General features: G+C 51.6%; 4 protein-coding genes across 4 annotated transcripts; 2 read left to right on the top strand and 2 right to left on the bottom strand.

Annotated features, from left to right (window-relative positions):
- Window positions 1-385: 385 nt before the first annotated feature.
- TGME49_309570 (DEAD/DEAH box helicase domain-containing protein) lies at window positions 386-3947 on the top strand. The gene has a single exon (XM_002364173.2). The coding sequence runs from the start codon at window positions 1082-1084 to the stop codon at window positions 3602-3604; it is 2523 nt and encodes an 840-aa protein (XP_002364214.1). The 5' UTR covers window positions 386-1081; the 3' UTR covers window positions 3605-3947.
- Window positions 3948-4029: 82 nt separating this feature from the next.
- Window positions 4030-10187, bottom strand: TGME49_309560 (nmda receptor glutamate-binding chain). The gene is made up of 4 exons (XM_018782583.1): window positions 8254-10187; window positions 7628-7755; window positions 4420-7136; window positions 4030-4247 (listed from the first exon to the last, which is right to left on the bottom strand). The coding sequence occupies exons 1-3, from the start codon at window positions 8415-8417 to the stop codon at window positions 6631-6633; spliced, it is 798 nt and encodes a 265-aa protein (XP_018635610.1). The 5' UTR covers window positions 8418-10187; the 3' UTR covers window positions 4030-4247; window positions 4420-6630.
- Window positions 10188-11435: 1248 nt separating this feature from the next.
- Window positions 11436-12554, bottom strand: TGME49_309550 (hypothetical protein; the record flags this gene model as incomplete). The annotated part of the gene is made up of 1 exon (XM_002364171.2): window positions 11436-12554. The coding sequence occupies one exon, from the start codon at window positions 12552-12554 to the stop codon at window positions 11436-11438; it is 1119 nt and encodes a 372-aa protein (XP_002364212.2).
- Window positions 12555-13213: 659 nt separating this feature from the next.
- On the top strand, window positions 13214-19793 carry TGME49_309540 (hypothetical protein; the record flags this gene model as incomplete). Its single annotated transcript, XM_018782582.1, has 9 exons — window positions 13214-13235; window positions 13927-13945; window positions 14253-14488; window positions 14789-14857; window positions 17115-17351; window positions 17814-17891; window positions 18287-18436; window positions 18755-18883; window positions 19751-19793. The coding sequence occupies 8 exons, from the start codon at window positions 13214-13216 to the stop codon at window positions 18811-18813; spliced, it is 870 nt and encodes a 289-aa protein (XP_018635611.1). The 3' UTR covers window positions 18814-18883; window positions 19751-19793.
- Window positions 19794-20050: the final 257 nt, after the last annotated feature.

Genomic DNA, 20050 nt, shown 5'->3' with positions numbered 1-20050 from the left:
TGGAAGCCTCGTCTCCGTCGCCTCTGCGCTGTCTCTCAACGCTGAGCCTGGGCTGTCTCCTCCGCGCGTGATCTTTGACACTCGGAGCAGTCAGGAAATCCGGCTTTCTGCAGAAGGAAGCGAAAAGGAACAGCAGAGAAGAGTCGATGCGTTCGAGCTCGGATCTCAGTTCAAGTCACCTTCGGCGATGTGCGGCCAGAAAGCGAAGAAATTGGAAAAAGGCGCCGTCTGTCTCAGGAGTCGCTGCCCTGGCGTGTCGAGGGGAGCCACAGCTCCCATGCTCTCTGTGCCGGTGTGCATGCAAGCGCGAGAAGAGCGAAAGAAAAGCGAGAGCTCGCTAATTGCTTGGCATGCCACATGGAGACCAGAAACAGACAAACGATGGAGCAGGGACGGTGAAGGACAGAAGTTTCTCGTGACGGAGCAACAGATCGAACTTTGCGTCTTCCCCATCTTTCTTTCTGTTCCCGTTCTCCCCATTTTTTCCACTCCTCCCCGAGAGACCGCCCGCTCCTGGCACTCTCGCCGACTCTGCCCCACAGGTCGCACGACGTTGACTTGGGATGCGGGATCCGCTAAAGAAATCGACGAATTTGGATTTCCCCACCTTGTTTGCTGGCTCAGTCTCGTGTCTTGAACCATCGAATTCGCCTCACCACGCAGGGGCGTGCTGTGACACTGGAAACCGCGTCTACCCTTGTACCCGTTCGTCGCCCGTACACGCTGGTCGTCGGCGCGTACGCTGTGTCGATGTTCCGGGCGTTCCTCGTAGTCGAGTCAAACTCTGTCTTCTCTTTTCAAACACTTGTCGTCTTCCCTTACCTCGGAAGAGGTGACTGGCCTTCCACCTTCCGCGTTCACAGCAGCAAATCGCTCGCAGAAGTCACTGCCGTTCTTTCCGGGGACGCATTCCGCACCGTAGCTGGCTGCCGCTCCAGGTGTGCCTGCTCCTGAATTTCGAAAGCCGCCAGTCCGAGCTCGACCGCCGCTCTTCGTTTCTCTCGCGGACTCTTCGAATGCGCGCATGAACTGCGTGGTCCAAGTCGGCTACTGCTAGAGAACTGCACGAACGGAAGCTGAAATGGCGCCCGAGACTGCGAAAAGTCGTTTCTCTCGCGAGGAGGGGGCTGCCGCGCGACCGTCGAAGCGGAGGAAACGCTCTGAAGAGGCTTCAGAGGAAACGGACACACCGGAGACTGTCGAGGCGCAGTCCGCGAAGAAGCGCAGACAGGCGACGACCGAAGCCGGTAAGCCGAGTGCGACTGTCTCCGGTTCGTCCTCCAGGTCTGCCGCGTCTAAGAAGACGCGGTGTCGAGACGACTCGGACGACCTGTTGAAGGCTGAACCGAGTTCTTCCAAGGAGGAAAACGATGAGCAGGATGGAGACAGCGACGCGGAGTCCGGCCGGCCGGCGTCCGATTCTGGGCTCCTCTCGGACTACAACTTGTCGAAGACTTCCCTGAAGTCTCTGCAGAAGCGAGGCATCACTCGCTTACTTCCTGTCCAACAGGCCGCGTACAGGCACGTGTTCGCGGGTCGCGACTTCGTCGGTCGCGCGCGGACGGGGACGGGGAAGACCATTGCCTTCGCTCTGCCACTCGTGGAGAGAGTTTGCGCGTCGCTGCCTCAGCCTGGGAACTCGAAGGAGAAGCCGAGGATCGTGACCCTTTTGCCGACTCGCGAGCTCGCCCAACAAGTTCAGGAGGAGTTCGAGACGCTGCTCGGCGGCCGCCTGGCTTCCGTCTGTCTGTACGGCGGCGCGCCGGAGTATCCGCAGCTGCAGAAGCTGCGCAGCGGCGTGTCAGTGATTGTGGCATGCCCGGGTCGCTTCAAAGACTTCATGGACCGGGGGGAGATTGCGGGCAAGCAGTTGGAGGCCGTGGTGCTCGACGAAGCAGACAGGATGCTCGAGATGGGATTTCGCGAGGACGTCGAGGAGATTCTTCAGTGGACTAGGAAGGAGCGAGAGGAGGGGGAGGCGGAAAAGACGTCGTCTCTCCAGATGCTTCTCTTCACCGCGACACTGCCCAAGTGGGCACTGACGCTCGCGGATAGGTTCATGCGCAAGGACCGCGTCGTGGTGGATGTCGTGAAGCTTCAACAAACGACAGAGACTGCGTTGTGTGCGGAGAAGAAGCAGGGGACCATCGAGCACCTGGTCGTCTTTTGCGCGTGGCAGTCTCGCGCTCAGGTTCTCGGCGATTTGCTCGCGCTGTACACGCCTCCGGGCCTGGCGTCTTCCGTGATCATCTTCGCAGAAACCAAGCAGGAAGTGAACTCGATCGCCGTCGCCTCGAATATCCGTCATCTGTGTGCGCCCCTCCACGGAGACATTCCCCAGAACCAGCGCGAAGCGACGCTGAACGCATTCAAGAAGGGCAAGTTCGTCTGTCTCGTGGCGACAGACGTAGCGGCCCGCGGCCTGCATGTCGACGACTTGTCGCTGGTCATTCAGATCTCCCCGCCGCGCGACGTCGACACGTACATCCACCGCGCTGGCCGGACGGGGCGCGCCGGACGCAGAGGGATTTGCATCACGCTCGCGAAGCTGGCAGATGTTCCCTTTCTCCGCCGCATCGAATTGGACGGTGGCTTCCTCTTCCGCCGCGTAGGCACACCCCAGCCGCGCGCGGTGAGGCGCCAACTGTTGCTGCAACACATCGAGAAGCTGCAGGAGTGGGGAGGCGAGAAAGAGACCGAGAGCAGGGACAAGGAGACGGAGCGCGAACTCAAGAAGGCGGTGCGGAGGCTGTTGGAGACAGTGCCAGCAGAGAAGGCGCTTCTGCGCTGTCTCAGCGAACTGATGCGCGTGACGGAGCAGACGAAAGGGCGCGGCCCGAGCGGGAAGGACGCGGACGACGAAAAGGGTGGGGGCAACGGGGGGGCGCAGAGTCAGATTCTATCGTGTCTGAACGGCCGAGATGGCTTCAAAACCTTCCACTTGGAGATGACGCGCATGCGCGAGCCGCTCCGCGGGTGCGGCTATCTGTGGCGGGCGCTGAAGGACGCGTACCAGGGCCGCGAAGAACACGAGTTGATTGAAAAAATCCAGTGCATGACTTTGTGTGAAGACGCCAAGGGCGCCGTCTTCGACATCCAAGAGGAGGACTTGCCGCGCTTCAATGCCAAGATCTTGAAGCCCCTCCGAGACGTGGAGGGAAAGAAAGGCAGAGCTGCAAAAATCGAAGAGGTCGAGGGCAAAGAGGAGAGCGGAAGTTCTCGGCGTGCAGGGAGGACCTTCGCCTTCACCATTGAAGAAGTCGAAGAACTGCCTCCTCTTCAGGACGCCCTTGCAGCTCTCAGAGCCGACGAAAACGCAAACGGCAGCGCGTACGACAGCAGAAACCCCAACCACGTTTCAGGCAGACGCGGCAGAGACGGAGACAGAGGGCGCGGAGGAGACAGAGGGCGCGGAGGAGACAGAGGGCGCGGAGGAGACAGAGGGCGAGGCGGAGACAGAGGACGGGGCCGTGGCGGGGCAGGAGACAGTGGAAGAGGACGAGGAGGGTTTGTCGGAGGCCGAGGCGGAGACAGAGGGGGGCGAGGAGGTGTTGCTCGAGGGAGAGGCGCGGGGGGATTTGTTGCAGGTCGAGGGAGAGCGTGAAAAGAGAAGGTCTTTAACAGCTGTTGTCGTTATTTGAAAAGCGTGTGAAGCTCAAGGAATCGCTGAGGGCTGCTGATACTCGTTTGTTTCTTATGGACCCTGTGCGAGCATATAGTAGGGGTCTCCAGAAGTCAGAGCAGGGTTTATCTCGTGTGTTCGGACTCACGTAGATTGCTTTTTCGGGTCCACCTTGCTGACTGTTTTCTTTCTGTTTTGTTGCTTTTGAAGAGGAACGCGTTGCTTCGTTCTTACCAAAGCCACTTTCGCAGCAGTCGATGCGCCAACGACACGTGGGAGACTTTCGCGCGACTCTTTTCTCTGTCTTCCCAAATGCAGGTTCCATCAAAAAATAAGTCTTCGTTCATTGCCTGAGAGAAGGCTCGAGCAGCTCCTGACTGCTCGCTGGCGCTCTCGCGCTGTTTGTGTGCATCTGGAGAACATTAAAACGCACTTGAAGACTTCCACACCACCAACATAGATTGGTACAAAGAAGTTACCATACCCTCCGTGCAAATCCGGCATCAAGAACAAAAAGATTATAGGTAGACCATGTATCGTAGGTATCACATTACAAGTAGATATTGTCTCTGTACAGATGATCCGCGAAGCAGACATGTACAGCGCAAATCCAATAAACAGAGATCTGGAACCAAAAAAACAGTTGAATGCACCCTAAACCCTGATTCAGATCTGGAATGCCTCTGTTCACCGGCACGAAAGATTTCTCCTGTGCCTGCAGACCAGAGTTCAGAAGATAGCCGTCGTAGACCCAGAACCAACTGAATACCGTTTCGTTACCGTCCACTTACTCGTACTTGCTTTGTGTCCCGTGCCTTTTCAGTTCCTAGCGCACTTTTTAGCGAGAAATACGGAGGCTTGAACTCGCTTTTGCTGAGACTGCGAACCTTGGAAGAGTGGTCCCGACATGCTCAGAAGCGGCCTTAGCATTGCGTGGGCATTTGTCTCAGGAAATCCATGCAAATGCGCTTGGATGTGTGACTTGCTGGCTCCGCTTCTCTACGGTCGTTCGGTCGCACTTCCTTCCCCAACTATCTACTGTCGTTTAGACACAAAGCTAGTCAGGGGAATGTGACATCCTTCTTCATTGACCTTGATTTTTACACAGTGCCTCTCCAAACGCTTCCCTATTCAAATCAGAGCGGGGCGCTCTTCAGTCCGAACAATTCTTTTACTGTCTCGCCGTCTGCACACAGCTGCTTTAGTTCAACGAGCGTAATCTAATGCCACCACGCTGCAAAGATGAGGCACGGCACCGTGGTTTTTGAGAAGCTCGTCACCTTTTTCGTACCTTCTATTCCCCGTTTCTTGCTGTGGCGAGAAACTTCGATTAGAGTCTCCTCCGGTGTTCGTCGCAGCTACATTGCGTTTGTGGGCTCCTCTATGCCAAGTTGGCAAACGACGAGTTAAGTCGTTGAATCAACACGACACACGAGAGGTCGTAAAAATGACACGAATCTTCATGGAGTTCAGATGACACCTGAAGCGTCGGGTCTGGTACAGCCTTCCGCTAAAAGCGTCCATTCGGCTTAACGTCAAAACGAACAATGAGCACGTGAATACGGCGCCCCTGAGGACCAAACCGTCGAGGTTTCTCCTCCGAAACTCCGCCGAACGGCTCGAGAGTCAAACACTCAGAAAACGACACAGTTCTTTTGTATTTTCAGATACGGTTGAGTCTCTGTTCCGCGCACATCTTTGTGGTGCACTGCGACCTTTGACAACCGGAAAATGTGGTAATTACAGCGCATTCTCTGGGTACGATCTGCATGCTTTTTTAAGTGCCCGCCTTGTACGGAGGATATTGCAACAGCTGTCACGTCGCGTACTTGGGGAGTCCAGACACCACCTCATAACACAGTCCGAGTTTCGCCACTTTTTTCGTAAGTCGTTGCAAAAGCAATTCACGGAAGAACAACTCTCCTTGCGAGAGATGATGCCGTGCCACAACGCGAGTCAACACAAATTTGAAAACCCCGTGGCTGCCCTGCCACACAAGACCGTCGTCGCAGCTCCTTGAGGGCAGGCTACATTTACCAGTATGGAAAAGCAATCTCTTGGGTGGGGAAACATGACGCCTATAGAAACACAGGATTCCTAGTTTAGATAATGTGCAACACGGAGTCCCACCAATCTCTCCCCTTTGCGAACACCGCGAGAATCCTAACTTTCTGTATTTACAAGAATAATATGGAAATTAAGCATAACTGTCCACCTGTTAAAATACGCAAGATACGCAGAAGAGCTGGAAAGATAATGAACCAAATATGTAAGACATCGTGTTTATCTCCCGCACAAGACCCCATCGCGGTTCTAACTTTCGGCTGAGACTCGGCTTTAGAGCACCAAAGTGAGGAGCTGAGCCTATTCCTTTAAGTTTGTACCGAAACTCATTCTCATCTGCCAAAACGTATGCGCAGACGCGAAGGACCTAAGTATCCTCCCGACACCATCGTTCCGCATTTTTGAAGAAGGCGGGCTCGTTGGATAGAAACAGCTCAGTCTCTCCCCTCGCATGCCCTTCCATTTTGTCCCGAGTTCACCACACAGCCTCGAACAACACCCCCCCATAACATTTCTAGAGGACTCAAACGTTCCGCATTTACACCCGAGTCGTCCGCTCTTTTCTTTACGTGTACCGATGAAAGTCTTCAGGGTCTCTTTATCGTGAACGCATTCACCGCATCCAGAACACGACCCTTCCCAGTACGCACCTCCCGATGGTCCTGACGCTAACTTGACCGCGCTGTCCCGTATCGGCAGTTTTGATTTTCCCTCTAGATGTCTTCCGCCACCCGGCTCTGCGCACGACGACCGCGTGCTTAAGTGTGTGCAAATTGTCCTGGATGATACAGATTCTATAGCGAGAGAGATGTCACTCCCTCGCGGAGCGCCTTCAGTTTCCGTCTGTCAGTCCCCTATCTGCGACAGCTCTCTTTCCTTGTCGCGTCAGTCCAGTTTCTTGTTTGTACGCATGCAGTAAGCTTCGCGTGCACGAAACGCCTCAGTTAGTTGTTGTCTGTGGCTGCGGCGACGAGCCGGAGGAGCTGGAGGAAGATCGTGATGATGTCAACGTAAATCATGAGCGCCGCAACAATGTAGTCGTCTTCGCTGAGTCGCAGTTTGCCCCTGCCCACGAGCAGCTGCGTGTCGACAACGAGGTAGATGGAGAAAAGCAGGAGGGCGAGACTGGAGTAGAGAACTTGCGCCCACTTAGGCAAGAAGATGCAGAAGATGCCAAAGATCATCAGATTCAGCGTCAAAATGAACAGAACGCCGACCCACGACGTGAAATCGTACTTGACTTGACAAGCGAAAAGAGACAAACCGATTGTAATCACTGCCGTCCCCGCAACTGCGATCAAAACTGTCTTCTCGCTGTAGTGTGCGGTCACCCCTGCAACCAGAATCGACTCCGCCAGCGTGAAGGCACAGAGCAGCAGGTAGTTGTACGGAAACCGACGCAAGACGCCGTCGCAGCACAGCAGAGGAATCGTCGTCGCGAACAGGACAACTGAGAAAACATATCACATTCACCGCGCATGCCAAAAAGTCAATTCCACACGTGAACAAAGTCGTTCCGCGCCACAAGAACGTCTGCCAGGTGAGGTACTCCCGAACAGAAGATACGCGAATCTCGGCGTGAGACAGCACGCCCGCAGACGAAAATAAGTTTCGCCGACGTGGCGTCGCCGAACACACACCTGTGCGTACAGACTATGAAAAACCTAGCACGGAAAAAGTTGAATCTCCGACCGAAGCACTCCGTACAGACGAATGTCACGGATGAGACCAAAATAAAGTGAAGAACAAAACTTGACGGCAACTGGGGAGAGAAATACACAAATGCGCACTTCAACGAGTGACACAAGTGAGAAAACACACACCGAGTTAGGTTAGCGACTGCACACGGGATCAAAGAAAAACAGACAATGAGAATCAGCAGAGACACAAGAAAAGAAGGACGGAAACGGAGGGTACGAAAGACGCAAAAGCGACACTCACCTGTGGCGACGATGAAAACAGGCTGTCCATGGAGCAGAAACCAAGTACGAATGGGATCTACGAAAAGAAAAAGCGAGGTCACCGCCGCTGTAAGGATCAGCTGCATAGCGATGATCGCATACACCTTCCTGAAAAGAAAGACAGGGATCCAGTGGCGCAATGCTACGAAATGCGATCGCTATCAAACAGGCGGGGAACGCTAGCTTTGTGGGGAAGCACTTCTCTTCGCGAAGTGTCTATCTCCGCATTCAAAAGTATACGTACAACATGGCTACGTGTGCAGCGATACATAGATGTATTTTATATGTGTGTATGGAATATATCCGCGAATATATACACAAAATTGCATCGGACTTGCTTGTACTGCAACAGTCCCCGAGAAGAATCCCACAGCAGCGAGTCCGTGTCAGAGATGGTAGCATATGAAGTTCAATGTCTCGTGTTGAAAAGAGTCAAAAAGAATCAGAAGATGCTGAAGTGGCAAATTGTCCACATTTCACCAAAAACCCTCCGTTTTGTCTCGCAGCGTCATACGTTTTCCCCTAACGGCGGGTAAGCACCTCGAGGTTTTTCCTCGAAAGCAACCTTCTGCGTAGACACCGCAGCTAAGTGGTGAGGGAGATTACCGAATGAACCCCTGTCGGATCTCTTTTGTAAAGATTCTCTCGTCAATCTCCTCTTGGGCGGTCCGCGCGGCTCCGCCAATCTCTGGGTCGTAGTACGAGGGAACCCGCCCGACTGGGGTAGGTCCCACCCCCGTTGCGATTGAATTCTCGGATTTTGTGTCCATCGTGTCGAGAAAGAAACAGCAAAAGACGAGTGTCAGGCAGCGAACGCAGGAAGAATGCTCAGACAGGCAGCCGTCGCGCGGAAACGCACTCCAAAGAAAGAAAAAAATGGCTGAAAAGAATGTAGAGCTTCCAGGGAGGGAAACGGATCGAGAACTCTGAATGGAACGCGAGGACACCTGGAACAACCGATCAGTTTTGACAGAAACAGGGAAGAAGACAGTAAAACATGCGAAGTCTGTCTGAGTTTCGAAGCCTCGTTTCCCTGCTGCCACTGTTGACGTCGCTAGATCTTGCCCTGCCTGTTACCTTTGACTGAGCTGCTTGTTTTTGAGAAGAATTCACGGTCACCAATGCGCGTCTTCCTCGCAGAAGAAAGACGAAAAAACATGTCTTCTCCCCTAAACAAGTCGAAAACACACCCAGAAACGGTGGCATGAATTTCCGTCTGGGTGCCGGCAGGGTGGCGAACGACAACGCGTAAAGACCGCTCGGCGGGAGGCAATCCGCATTCAGCGGTTCGAGTAAACACGAGTGAGTTCCCCCAGAAAGACCTGGCAAATCAAAAAGTGTAAAAGCCTCAAAAATCCCATTCACCGGCCGCTAGATTTGTGCGTCACGCAAGAGACATGAACAAAAGACCGAGTGGAGCTGGGAACTAGACACCACAGTCTCGAGCGGACTCAAGAGGTAGACAGCGCCGAGACTGGCGTTTCGACGTTCGCCACGTCAGCACCCAGTGACGGATGATACGGACGCAGAAAGGTTTACACTGTGTGTAGTTGTACGTTTTGAATGAGGCTTCACGAGCTGTGAAGCGACAGTGATAGCTGCCTTTGAATTTCCTATCAAGCCGCCGTTGCGGTGGTGTGCACCAACTGCCACGCGCCAAACTGCGGCCGGCTGGCTTCTCTGAAAAAATAAACCGGCGCAGCCACCCTTTCTGGGCTGTGGCGCTTTTTCTGCCTTGTTGCCTCCTCTGTGTGGAAGAGACGATTACAAATGCTGTAAGGCAGAGCATTTCAGTATCCAAAAAAAAGGAGCCAAGACAGGAAAGGAGCTGAACTAAGGAGAAAAGGAAAGGAAGGTTTGGCAGGACGGTAGCCTTTCTGTGATACCGTGAACAGTAATTGTCTACATCCACATGAAGATATAGACGCCTGCATTTTTTGGTTGGCTGCACTGCGAGTTCTAATGCTCTAAATTCAGGTCGATCTTGTTCCAAGAAATGTCCATACAAGGAAGTACGTTAAGACGTATCATGGTACTCAGCAGAAACCTACGTCGCAGCAATCGATGGCATCAACTGAACGCCGACAGTCGGACTGTGATGTCTGCACAGCCTCTGTAGTCTGCGTTTCGTGAACTAGTATCATTTCAATGAGGCGCACGCTTCCTTGCATCTGATCATTTCGAACTCTGGACACTTGAGGTTTTGGCCCTTACTACGAAGGCCGCCGTCGTGAGGTATCCAATGCCACTGTAAGGGCGTCTCCTACTCTATATGCGACAGGTCGATGGTTCTCTGCTCTTTTTTGCTCAACATTTGTTTAAATAAAAGGAATGTTACTGAAGGAACTGTTGCATTTCAGGAGAAAACACAGAGATCTGGGTGGGCACGTGTGTGGCAGGGAGTTCCCTAAAATTGGCGGTTTCTGGCCCATGACGTATCGCATTGTTTGGGGGTTCTGTGTCACTTCTTTAAGTCAAACTGTGGCAACGATCGGCACCTCACATCTATCGGTAGCTACGTGCACGGCTGTGCATCTGGCAATGCTGCTGTTCATCGCTTTCCTTAGCTTTCTCCAGTAAGGGTCAGCATCAAGGCAGAACTCATGTGGAGTAACGCCGGCTGCCCTGCCCTGTTCTCTTACGTTTGTTTTCAACAGGCCTATGTTGGTCCTTTGGTCGGGCCTAAATGTTTTCATCTTGAACACAATGTCTGGGTCAACTGACCAAAGGTAATCACGAACAAACATACCCCTTGCTCCCGTCAACAGAAAGCCATTTGACATTTCACAGTCCCCTTGTTCAGAAAGCATGAACATACACACACACCGAAAGCCAGCAATGAACTGATTTGGCTACAGTCTTAGCTAGTATGACAGCGGTGCACCCCGGCACACTTCACAACAAATTGAATGACACTGCACCAGCTCATCACATGATGTGGAAGTAAAATCCGCATCCGTTCAGTGTCTTGAGTTCCCCCTGAAGAGCCAGACTTTCAGGACGGCTCTGACTCTGAGTGGGGAGAGCATGCGGAGCTTTCCGCGTCTGCGGGAACATGGCTCAAAGAAATCCAGAAACTGACTCTACGTACCCACAATTCGCTTTTAGCACCGAATAAAACAATTTGGCGAAAGCGGGGGGACTGGGTTTCTCGCTGATCCCAAATGGTGGTGCATGACCTGGAGAGCTGCGTGATACGGATGCCAAAGACATTAGTTTAAGCCCTTTATTGCTTTGAGTCCTAACTGGCTTCATTGCATTCCTGCCGGTCACTCCATGTTACAATCCTGAGACACCTGTTTTCAGATTAATATTCTTGAACCGATTCTCTTGAGTCGTCGGGTAGCATCTAGACGGTGACTGACAGCATTCCGGATACAAAGCGCAAACTTGAAGTAAGCCATAAGCGATATTTCCCGCGTTGGGAAGTGTTGACACGAACTGTCTTCCGGTTTGCGCTGTTGTCGTTACAGGTTGAATAGCCGCGTCAATCCTATTGAATAGCAACTTCTTGAAATACTCGATGTGCTGCGAGTCCACACAGATGCAAAGTGCGTTGCGTTAATTATGAGGATAGATGGAGAATTGTCGTTTAATGGGAATGATTTACACCCGTTTTTGCGTTGAACCCTTAGTGTGTGTAAGTATACAGTCGTGACAGGCACACTCGCAGCGAATCTCAGCATGTTATTGTGGGCTCACAATGGAAACATTTCTTGTACCTTGGACGCTACCGTGCTGCAGTGATATCTGACTGGTGCTGAAATGATTGATCACGTCGTGTCCGATCATGCTTCACCCACATGTCGCTCCTTAGTCATGTCATTTTCATTACCTACCTGCATGATACTCATTGAACTGTAGAAAATTGGGGCATAGAAAATAGCTTGTTTCTCCATATCGCGAGCCAACACCTCATCCCGACGCGCGATTGCATCTCCTCGAGTTTGCAAAATGGGAAACGAGTATAAAATCGTAGCGTTGAAAAGCATGTCATATAGGGAGAATGGAGCGTCATACGCCCAGGAAGCAAACTCATTGTAAATGTTTCGGTAACCTTCTGCCTCTTCTCGTTTCCAACCCCATCCGCGAGGTGGATTCTCCTTGAGGTCCCTCCACGAATCTACCCACGCCCTCCAAAATCGCACAGCCGTTCCCCAGAATAGCTCCTCCACTCTGCCGAAGACTCTCGGCGGAGTTGCAGCAACAATCCGGTTTCGCATGTCCTCGTCCAAGACCGACTGAAGAAAAGTAGTAACTGTGTCGATACCAATGGTCTCATCGATGGGCGGAGTCACATTGTGAATTAACGGATACAGCGTAGTAATATTGCCCAGCTGGGTGTAATAGCGTGTCAGAGCCGGCAAAGGCGGTTCTTCTGTCAGCAGCAGTTGACTGGTGTTCATGTAAGGAGTTTCGGCAGCGAAATTGGAGCTATAAAGAGGCAGGACAAACGGAAGGGAACCCAGATACTCATCCTCCTCAGGGGTGTCCAAGGTGTTTCGCGTTTTCGGGAGCACTGTCGTCTGGAAGCGCGTATCTTCTGTTGCCACATTGGTGTGGACTGTTTCGTCGGGTCGAAATAAATATTTGTTGGCATCAAACTGGGCGGTAGCGCCTTCGTGTGAACCTCGAGACGGTTCCATACGTAAAGAAGGCGGAGCAACCTTCTTCGGATCCGTCTCTAGAACTTGCATCTGCTTCAGCACAGTTTGCATCTGCTTCAATTGATACGATGGTGGCAGTCGATTTTGCCATTTTTCGGCCCGAGAGCCGATTGTTCCAGATTCAGCAGTCGTGCGGCTTGCATCCGACGACGCAAGCCGCCGGTTCCGAAGATGCCAATTAGGGAGAGGTTCATTCAATTTCTTGTCAGTGTGTTCTGGCACATCTGATGAGCGCTGCATTCCATCGACGTGTTCACCGTGGCTAGAGCTAACAGAAAAATGAGTTAGTGTGGCATTGACCCCATCCGTTGTCCTTTCACCCGGGCGTGTGTACCGAAAAAGGCGTGGTGACAATCCATTTAAGTGGTAGTTTCCCGCTACAGGTGGCAGTGCACGGATCCTGGCGTATGTAGGGAACAAATCCAATGAGAAACTGGCCAGTGAGAGCGGTGGCGCCAGTTTACCCGACGGACCATCAGCTACTGCCAAAAGGCTGTCCTGATTCAAACTCTGAATGAGCGGTCTCAGGACCGCCCCCTCTTTGTAGATTATGTTGTTACTCGATGAAGGCGCACCAGTCATAGAGAATAACGTAACAAATATAATAGTGAACACGGGAGTGTTCTTGAACACACAGAGGCAACCCGGCAGGGGTTGCCCGACAGGTGCAGCATCAAGTGTGTTCATTTCTCTGGCAGCTAACGTACTCGGAAAAACTTGCAGCGAGCCACCAGAGCGTGCGATATTTTGGGTCAATACTTGAGAGCATTGTGGGCTTGGGACAGCACCAAGCAGCTTTTACGATACAATGTCAAGACCGGGATAGTCAGAAGCCTGTCGAAAGGCGCAGGAATACAACATTGGCACGTAAAGGGAAACAAAAGGTCCACGTTCAGAAGATGGCATTACTGTACCGTGGCGGTAAGGAACGAAACAAATCATGTAATTTCCGGCGCACTCGGGGCTGTTGCAACAAAAACGATCATGCTTGTTGACCTCTGCCGATGATCAACTTGCATCACAAACACGTTAGGGAGGTGAAATGTATGCCGTGTTTTAGTGGAACCATATCGAGGACGTCATCTTCAGCGTTCCTCAGGCTATTAAGGGCTGTCCATATTTTTCCTTGGCATGCTTGCCCAGGCCGACATTGCCCGAACCCTTGTGCCGGCATTGTAGCTAGTGAGTCGAGAACATTGCAAGGTGTCTGCGGCGGGGTGTCACGGGAATTCACTTTGACAGATAAGAATAGCTGAGGTTCCAGGAGACCGGTTGAGTCTTTTTTCGCAAGTCACTTAAGATTCCAGAGCTTCCCCTCCCTTGTCCAGCGCACATCTCACCGCTGAAGTGGATCACATCGTTGGTACTCTGCCAAGGTAAACACTGGCTGTCTCATAATCGACAAGTTTACCTCCCATCATGTTCCGTCATTATTGTCTGCTTGCAGATAATCAAACATTGGTTCTGCTTTCCTCCTGTGCGTAGCGCGAATATTGGTCAGTACACCGGGAACCGGTGAAAAGGCGGGAAGAGGGGCAACCCGGCACCAAGAGCTGCACGCGAGATTTTACTTTCAGCGCCTCCTAACTTAATCTGCTTTTGTCTCAACTAGCGCGACAACAAAACGAGCGGTGAGTTGGCTGGCCCATTATTGCCTCTGCTGCAAACGAGTTGTCATCTGCCTGCTGTTGTGTGACTCTTCAGGTTGCAGTTGTCTTATGAAGATTCATCTTTGCTCACTCAGTGGTTCACCAGCTGATGCATTGCGTTTCACCTCAATTATTTTTCTCTGGCGGCTCGTGAGGGTGACAATTCCATGAGGGATGTCAGCCGATGGGTCGACATGAACCTCGGAACGACGCCAGTCTCTCCACGGTTTGAAGCCAGCTGGTGGTTAAAATTACCCCCCACTTCTGAATTGTTCTATCCCCCTTCCAGGTCACTACAGCAAGCCATGGGCGACTCTTCAAAAGCTCTTGCCCGAATGATGGCGCGATTTCTCGCCTGTCTTCTCTTTGCTAGCATAATGGCGCCAGCCTGGACGTCCTTCTCCGTCGCCAGCACTGGAGAAGATGTCTCAGCGGGAGAACTCGTCGGCGAACAAACAGAACGCCCTGTCATATCTCTACCGGATGTGATCTCCGACAAGCCGTCAGCAGAAACTGCTGCAACAGGTATTCGTCATTAGACTAGTCAGTCCAGAGTGACAGCAGTGGTTACGCCATGTGCAATTAGTTATCTCAGAGAGTTCTACCATGTTTCTCGTTCCGTTCATGATCTCCGCGTAAACCTCTGTGTTTCCCACATGGTACAACGTTGCATGGAGTTGTTCATAATGTTAGACGGTCGTACTCAGAGCTGTCTCTCCATGGTCGACATACGAAGCAATCGGAGAAACATACACCCTGCTTTGTAGGCAGAACCCTCCAGCCTTAAGACGGGAGTGCGTTTGACTTGTGTGCGTACTTTTTCAGAGCCAGCACTCTTGCGCCTCACATCGACAGGAGAACAAACGAACATTATTGCTGGAGAGTATATCTCAGGTAATGGCAGACTGTACGGTCTTAAGTTAGCATGAATATGCTAGGCGATTGTGCATCACGGCGATCTTGAAGGTGATTATCGGCGATGCCAAGGGAGGACGATTTCTGGATGCAGCAGCGTCCGATTTTCACTCTGTCGATATCTGATGACTGTTGGTCGTTAGCATCATGCACTCTGTCCCATCAATGAGTACCACTTGACATGAACAAGGCCTTTTGTGATATGCACAGAAAGGAACGGAAGACGAACATCGACTACTTGGCCGTTCGTTAGATCGTTTTCTGTTGGTGAGTAATCTGACGACTTGCTGCGGTTTCCAACAGGGATTACTAAGTGCTACCCTTGGTATATGTTTGTTCTAGTTGTCCAGTGCTCGTTTACCAGTAACATTCTACGAATTCATCCAGATGGTGAAACGCTTCTGCATCTGCCGCAGCAGTCACGGGAAGGGGTCAGGTATGGTGTGGCGGCAGCCTGCGTTGGACAGATACCAGGGTCGCCGTAGTTTGTCCATTTCAGCACTCTTCTCATGTATTGTTCGTATTCAGCAAATGCGAAAATGAAGGCCATCATTGCAGGTATGCGAACCGAAAACCACCTGCCAACATAGAGATCCACACACTCTTCTGATCGAAGTAAACCCGTAAAACTACTTCCTGAAGCTGTTAGCTGCATCCGGTCTCTAGAGCGCCTGTCTCCTCTAAACGAATACTTTTGAAAGGTAGAGGAAGCTCCGACAACGTATCAATGCGCCTTTACGGAGATAAGTTCGACATCATTCGAATACTACTATGTGCCTGTCACCTTGTCAGCATCTGAAGCGATGGCCGCATTTCAGAATGGCGCGGAGTCAACCTCGGAGAGTGCACTCTTTGAAGAAAAGCCGTTGTGGCTGTTGTACGCCTTGAAGGACAGCCTTGTCACAGAGCAGGTTTTGCAGACAGGGATAACAACACTGTGTAAGTATGGATCAAGGACTACGACGCGTTTTCCCGGTTTCGTCATCCCACGCGGTAATCCAGAGGCCAGTTCTGGAAGCACATTATTGGTACAACAGGGGGAATGCTGGTGCTTCTATTTGTTTGCGGATTCCTGTATGCAGACGAGCAACTGTCGACGGCAACTGAGCAGAAGCAGACGGGTAAGATATCAGTCCCTTCTCTAACAGCACCGCCAGCCTGCTCGTAAATAATGTGGCAGGTGATTGCGAGCTCTAGCCGTCCTTGTCAGTGTAGCTTCAGTTCAACTGCCATTGCCGCCGATACCTGTTTGACTGAAGCGATCACCATGTACATTTCACATGGCAGTACATCTGTTTGTGCGTCTATTGTGTATTTCAGCCGATCTGGAGCCGTTTCGCAAATATGCCAGCTGCCTCGACCCCGATTTGACAGGTAGTGCAGATCCTCTGAACTAGTGACGTACACGTTCATTGCCGGCTGTGAAGAATAGACAGTCGTACTACACGCTGCATAGAGCCAAAAGCGTGTACGGTAAATGACCGAGTTGTTTGCTTCTGACAGCCTCATACCATCCAGCACCAGCAAATGTGGGCCGAATGAGGTTAAGATCTTGGGAGGCCGGCAGCAGCGTCGGGTTCCAGAGGAGTCCTTCGAACAGACAGCCATTCCCGGATAGCTCTTGTATCGGTGCTTTCTGCAGATGGTCTATCCCTGTCAGCGGGAAGGAAGAATGAATTGGCCGGTGGCCTGTGGAATACATGTAAGGGTCGAATCTACCATGAATTGTCACAACAGACACGGGTTCGCTAACAAAAGGCCCTTAATTGCTGTGGCCGACTATGAAAGCTCTCAGAGACTGTCTCATCTGCGACTTGGTGCTGGGCATCTTTTTGCCTGTGTTAAAAGTGCCGTGAGGCGTCCTCTGAGTATATATCCGCGTATCGTCAAGAGAAAACGCTGACATGAAACAATCAACATTGTATCCGGCCAATAATTTAGGCCCTGGCAGCACAAGCGCCATGACCGGTGCCGCGGGCCTTTGACCATTGGGCATTATCGTAAAACTGAATGTACATCGACATGGATAACTATGCGGTAGTATCCACATTACTAAATACATCGTTATAGGCAATTAACTCTTTGCTTTCAGGGATTATGTGAGAACGGCTTACGTGCATTGTCGAGATTTGCTTTGCGGCAGCGACCGAGTTGACGCTAATCCCCGCACGATCTAAGCCTTTAGACCTGCAAAAAATTATACAGCTGATAAATTCCTTGCCTTGCTCCCACGCAGTCGGACGGTTCCTCAAACGAGAATACGATGATGGTGACCTTGGATATTTTTCTGCTGTATCCGGTCTGGCGTGTCGGGCCGCAGTCGAAGGATTTCTTCGTGCTTACGAAGAAACGCGATTCGCCGAGGAGGCTGTGACATCTAACGGAACAGCGGAAGTGGAGAGAGCTCCCTGGATTCCCCAACTCCTGTCTTCCACTAAGGTCAAAAGAACGTTTTCCCTCATGAGGCAGCAAGGTGAGAGCAGAAGTGTACGACACTGCTGGCTAATGCACGCCAGCAGTGGTGACCTCCATCCGCTGCCAGATAGCGAACAGCAGTGAATGCCTTTTCCTGCGGGACCATATGTAGTGCCAATACATTGGACCTGCTTTCAAGCGCACGCTTTGAGTTTGCACCTTACCAATTACTTTGGCTTTTAGAAATGTGTTTCAGACATCCTTAAACAAATCCACCCGACGTTACAGCTACAGTCGTTCGTATGGGTCACTCAATCGTTCTCCTCTTCAGTCCAAGCGCGTATCTGCGAAGGACAAAGCTATGGTTTAATAGGCCTCGCACGGAGGGCGTATCAATGATGTGGACGTGCCGGTGCTTCCTTGAGGCAACTCTAAACGGATAGACTTTACTCTTCCCTGCGGTCGCCTGGCTACGTTTGAAACCCGGCAAAATGTGTCACCCCTGGGTATTCCTTTTCAGGCCGTATATTCCTAACTGATGCTCGACTGATGAACATGATCTTTCACATCAAGGCAGTCACTGCTCGGCTACTCAGGGGTACGTCCTGTGGAAACCCATCTTTCTCTATAACGACCGTTGAAAGTTTCCAAGTGATCTTTCCGGTATCCCGTGGCGCGCAGCAATAAAAAGAATCAATGCCGAGAGACCCAATGCCGGCTGCTGGGCTTACAGGTTTTTCATGCCTGCCCAAAAAACTGGAAACACATTCATGGCATTATGGCCACCGCAGGTTCACCCCTAAGCTGTAAATCTCAGAATATGTTGCACTTTATTGCCATCACTGTTTCTACTGGGAGAAACACCTTGCACTCAGCCACTGTTTTTTCAATCGATAGAAGCCCGATTCTAATGTTTTCCAAGCTCCAGGACTCAGATGGACGGAACGCTGTGGACTTTAGATAATATTATTATGCTTTGTGGTGGACCGGCAGGCTCGTCAGCACAGCGACAGTTCAAGAATAAGGCAACGACCTTTGGCTACTCTACGATGTGCCGAAGGGATTGTGCTGAGGCAATTACAGAACACCTTAGCCAGACAAAGATCGCCCCGGCAACAAGCAGGAAAGCTCTCCAAACAGACCGTGAGTCAGGATTCGTTCGCTGCGAATTGGAATCGTTGGACTGCCACCACGATAATCTTCAAAGAGTAGCTCTCAGAATAGCGACCGTGGTTTGTAGGGACAATGGAGGTTGAGGCCTTGAAAAACCGCAGGTGAACTCCTGTGGTGAATCCAATTACCTCATGTAGCATATGAGCACTCTAGCGGTTTCTGCCGCTCCGATCTTTTCTGTTGCTTGGCTTCTTTACAGTGTTGATCATATTTCTTTCTCACTGGTCAAGGATAATCGAGGCCACTGAAGCGTCACTCGAGCGGATTCTGGGCGCCGTCTTGCTGCAGCTCTATCACGTCTGCAGAACGACTGGCGGAGTATTGTCCTGTGCAATACAGGAGGCTGACCGACTAAGCATGGATCCACACGCTGTGACATCTACACCAGAATCGCTTAAGCGTTTGATAGAAACGAAGGTACCGACGTGTTTTGAACTTACGCTAGACTACTGTTAAGAAAGTAGCACGTTTTGCTCCCACGGAAAGTGTTCGTGTTAACATGTGTGTCAGCCAATGACTCTCAAATGTACATGAATGAAACTAATCAGAACATTTCACCACACGGTACGTCTGCGTTTCTCCGTTGTGTACCAGGATGTCAGGAACGGAGACACCGACGGGGTAGCGGTGCGAAGTCGGGGCTCGGAGATCTGGCGGGATCTGTATTCCCCAAAAGTTGGACCATCTCCAGCACTGGACGCCTTACAGTTCATTGACCTTGCGACAAGCCTTGTTGACTCCCTGACGGACGACGCTGGCCCGCTACCAGGAAAAAATGCTTACCTTCTTGCACAAACCCTCTGGATAGAAGCCCGTGCTCTGCAGAGCGGCCTAGCAGGTTTTGCGCCGAAGGGAACGTCCAGTTCCATCGAACGAATGGTACCTTTGCTATTTTGGTTAACCGGCGCGAAGGCACAAGTGGCGGTGAAGGACCAGTACGCACCACTGACATCCGTTGCTGTTCAGGCTGGTAAGCAAGGTGGTTTTGTTGGTCTGACGGGACGAACGAGTATTAGCTTTTCCAGTGCCATTCAACAAGAAGCGACGCACTCGGCATCCTTCTATACACTACTTCATTAAATGATGTCGAGCCGTAGGGAATGCGTGCATCTAATTCTACCGAGTCCTGCTAAAGGTTGAGTTTTTTTATTTGCCCCTTCCGATGGTAGTGGCCAGCTGGCGATCGGGGGCACCCTACCCGCTTCAGACTAGGAGGGTATCACCGAGTGCCGGTAGATATCTCGTTATCCTTGCGGCGGTCGGGGACTTGTTTTTTGTTCGCAGTCGCTTTCCTTCACAGCCACGTAGAGGGCTTCAACACTGGAAGGCTTAAACGCTTTGGCGCCACATTGAAGACTGGCTTCGCCAATCTGGCACGGCGTGGCACAGGCCGACGCCAACAAAACCAAGAATCGATGAATTCGTGGGGTGATATAGAAATGGCGATGCAAGAGCGAGTGCGTTTGGAGTTGCCCAGATATCGTGGATCCTTGGACAGAATTTCCCGTTTCTCCAATGAATTTCGCCGAAAATTCGTCGGTCACCTCCCTGTCGGCGTTAGCGCCATGTTGATGGTTTTAATGG

This window comes from Toxoplasma gondii, chromosome XI (genome assembly GCF_000006565.2).
Source record: "Toxoplasma gondii ME49 chromosome XI, whole genome shotgun sequence".
In the NCBI taxonomy this organism is placed as follows: domain Eukaryota; phylum Apicomplexa; class Conoidasida; order Eucoccidiorida; family Sarcocystidae; genus Toxoplasma; species Toxoplasma gondii.
This window is presented reverse-complemented; position numbering and strand designations above follow the sequence as displayed.

What these genes read in the sequence shown, in the direction of transcription:
- TGME49_309560 (XM_018782583.1), bottom strand. Translation starts at nt 8,417, where the DNA reads ATGGACACAAAATCCGAGAATTCAATCGCAACGGGGGTGGGACCTACC. An exon ending in ATCCGACAGGGGTTCATTCG is followed by an intron (nt 7,756 to 8,253) that starts GTAATCTCCCTC and finishes CTTTCTTTTCAG; the next exon opens with GAAGGTGTATGCGATCATCG. An exon ending in TGTTTTCATCGTCGCCACAG is followed by an intron (nt 7,137 to 7,627) that starts GTGAGTGTCGCT and finishes ATGTTTTCTCAG; the next exon opens with TTGTCCTGTTCGCGACGACG.
- TGME49_309570 (XM_002364173.2), top strand. Translation starts at nt 1,082, where the DNA reads ATGGCGCCCGAGACTGCGAAAAGTCGTTTCTCTCGCGAGGAGGGGGCT.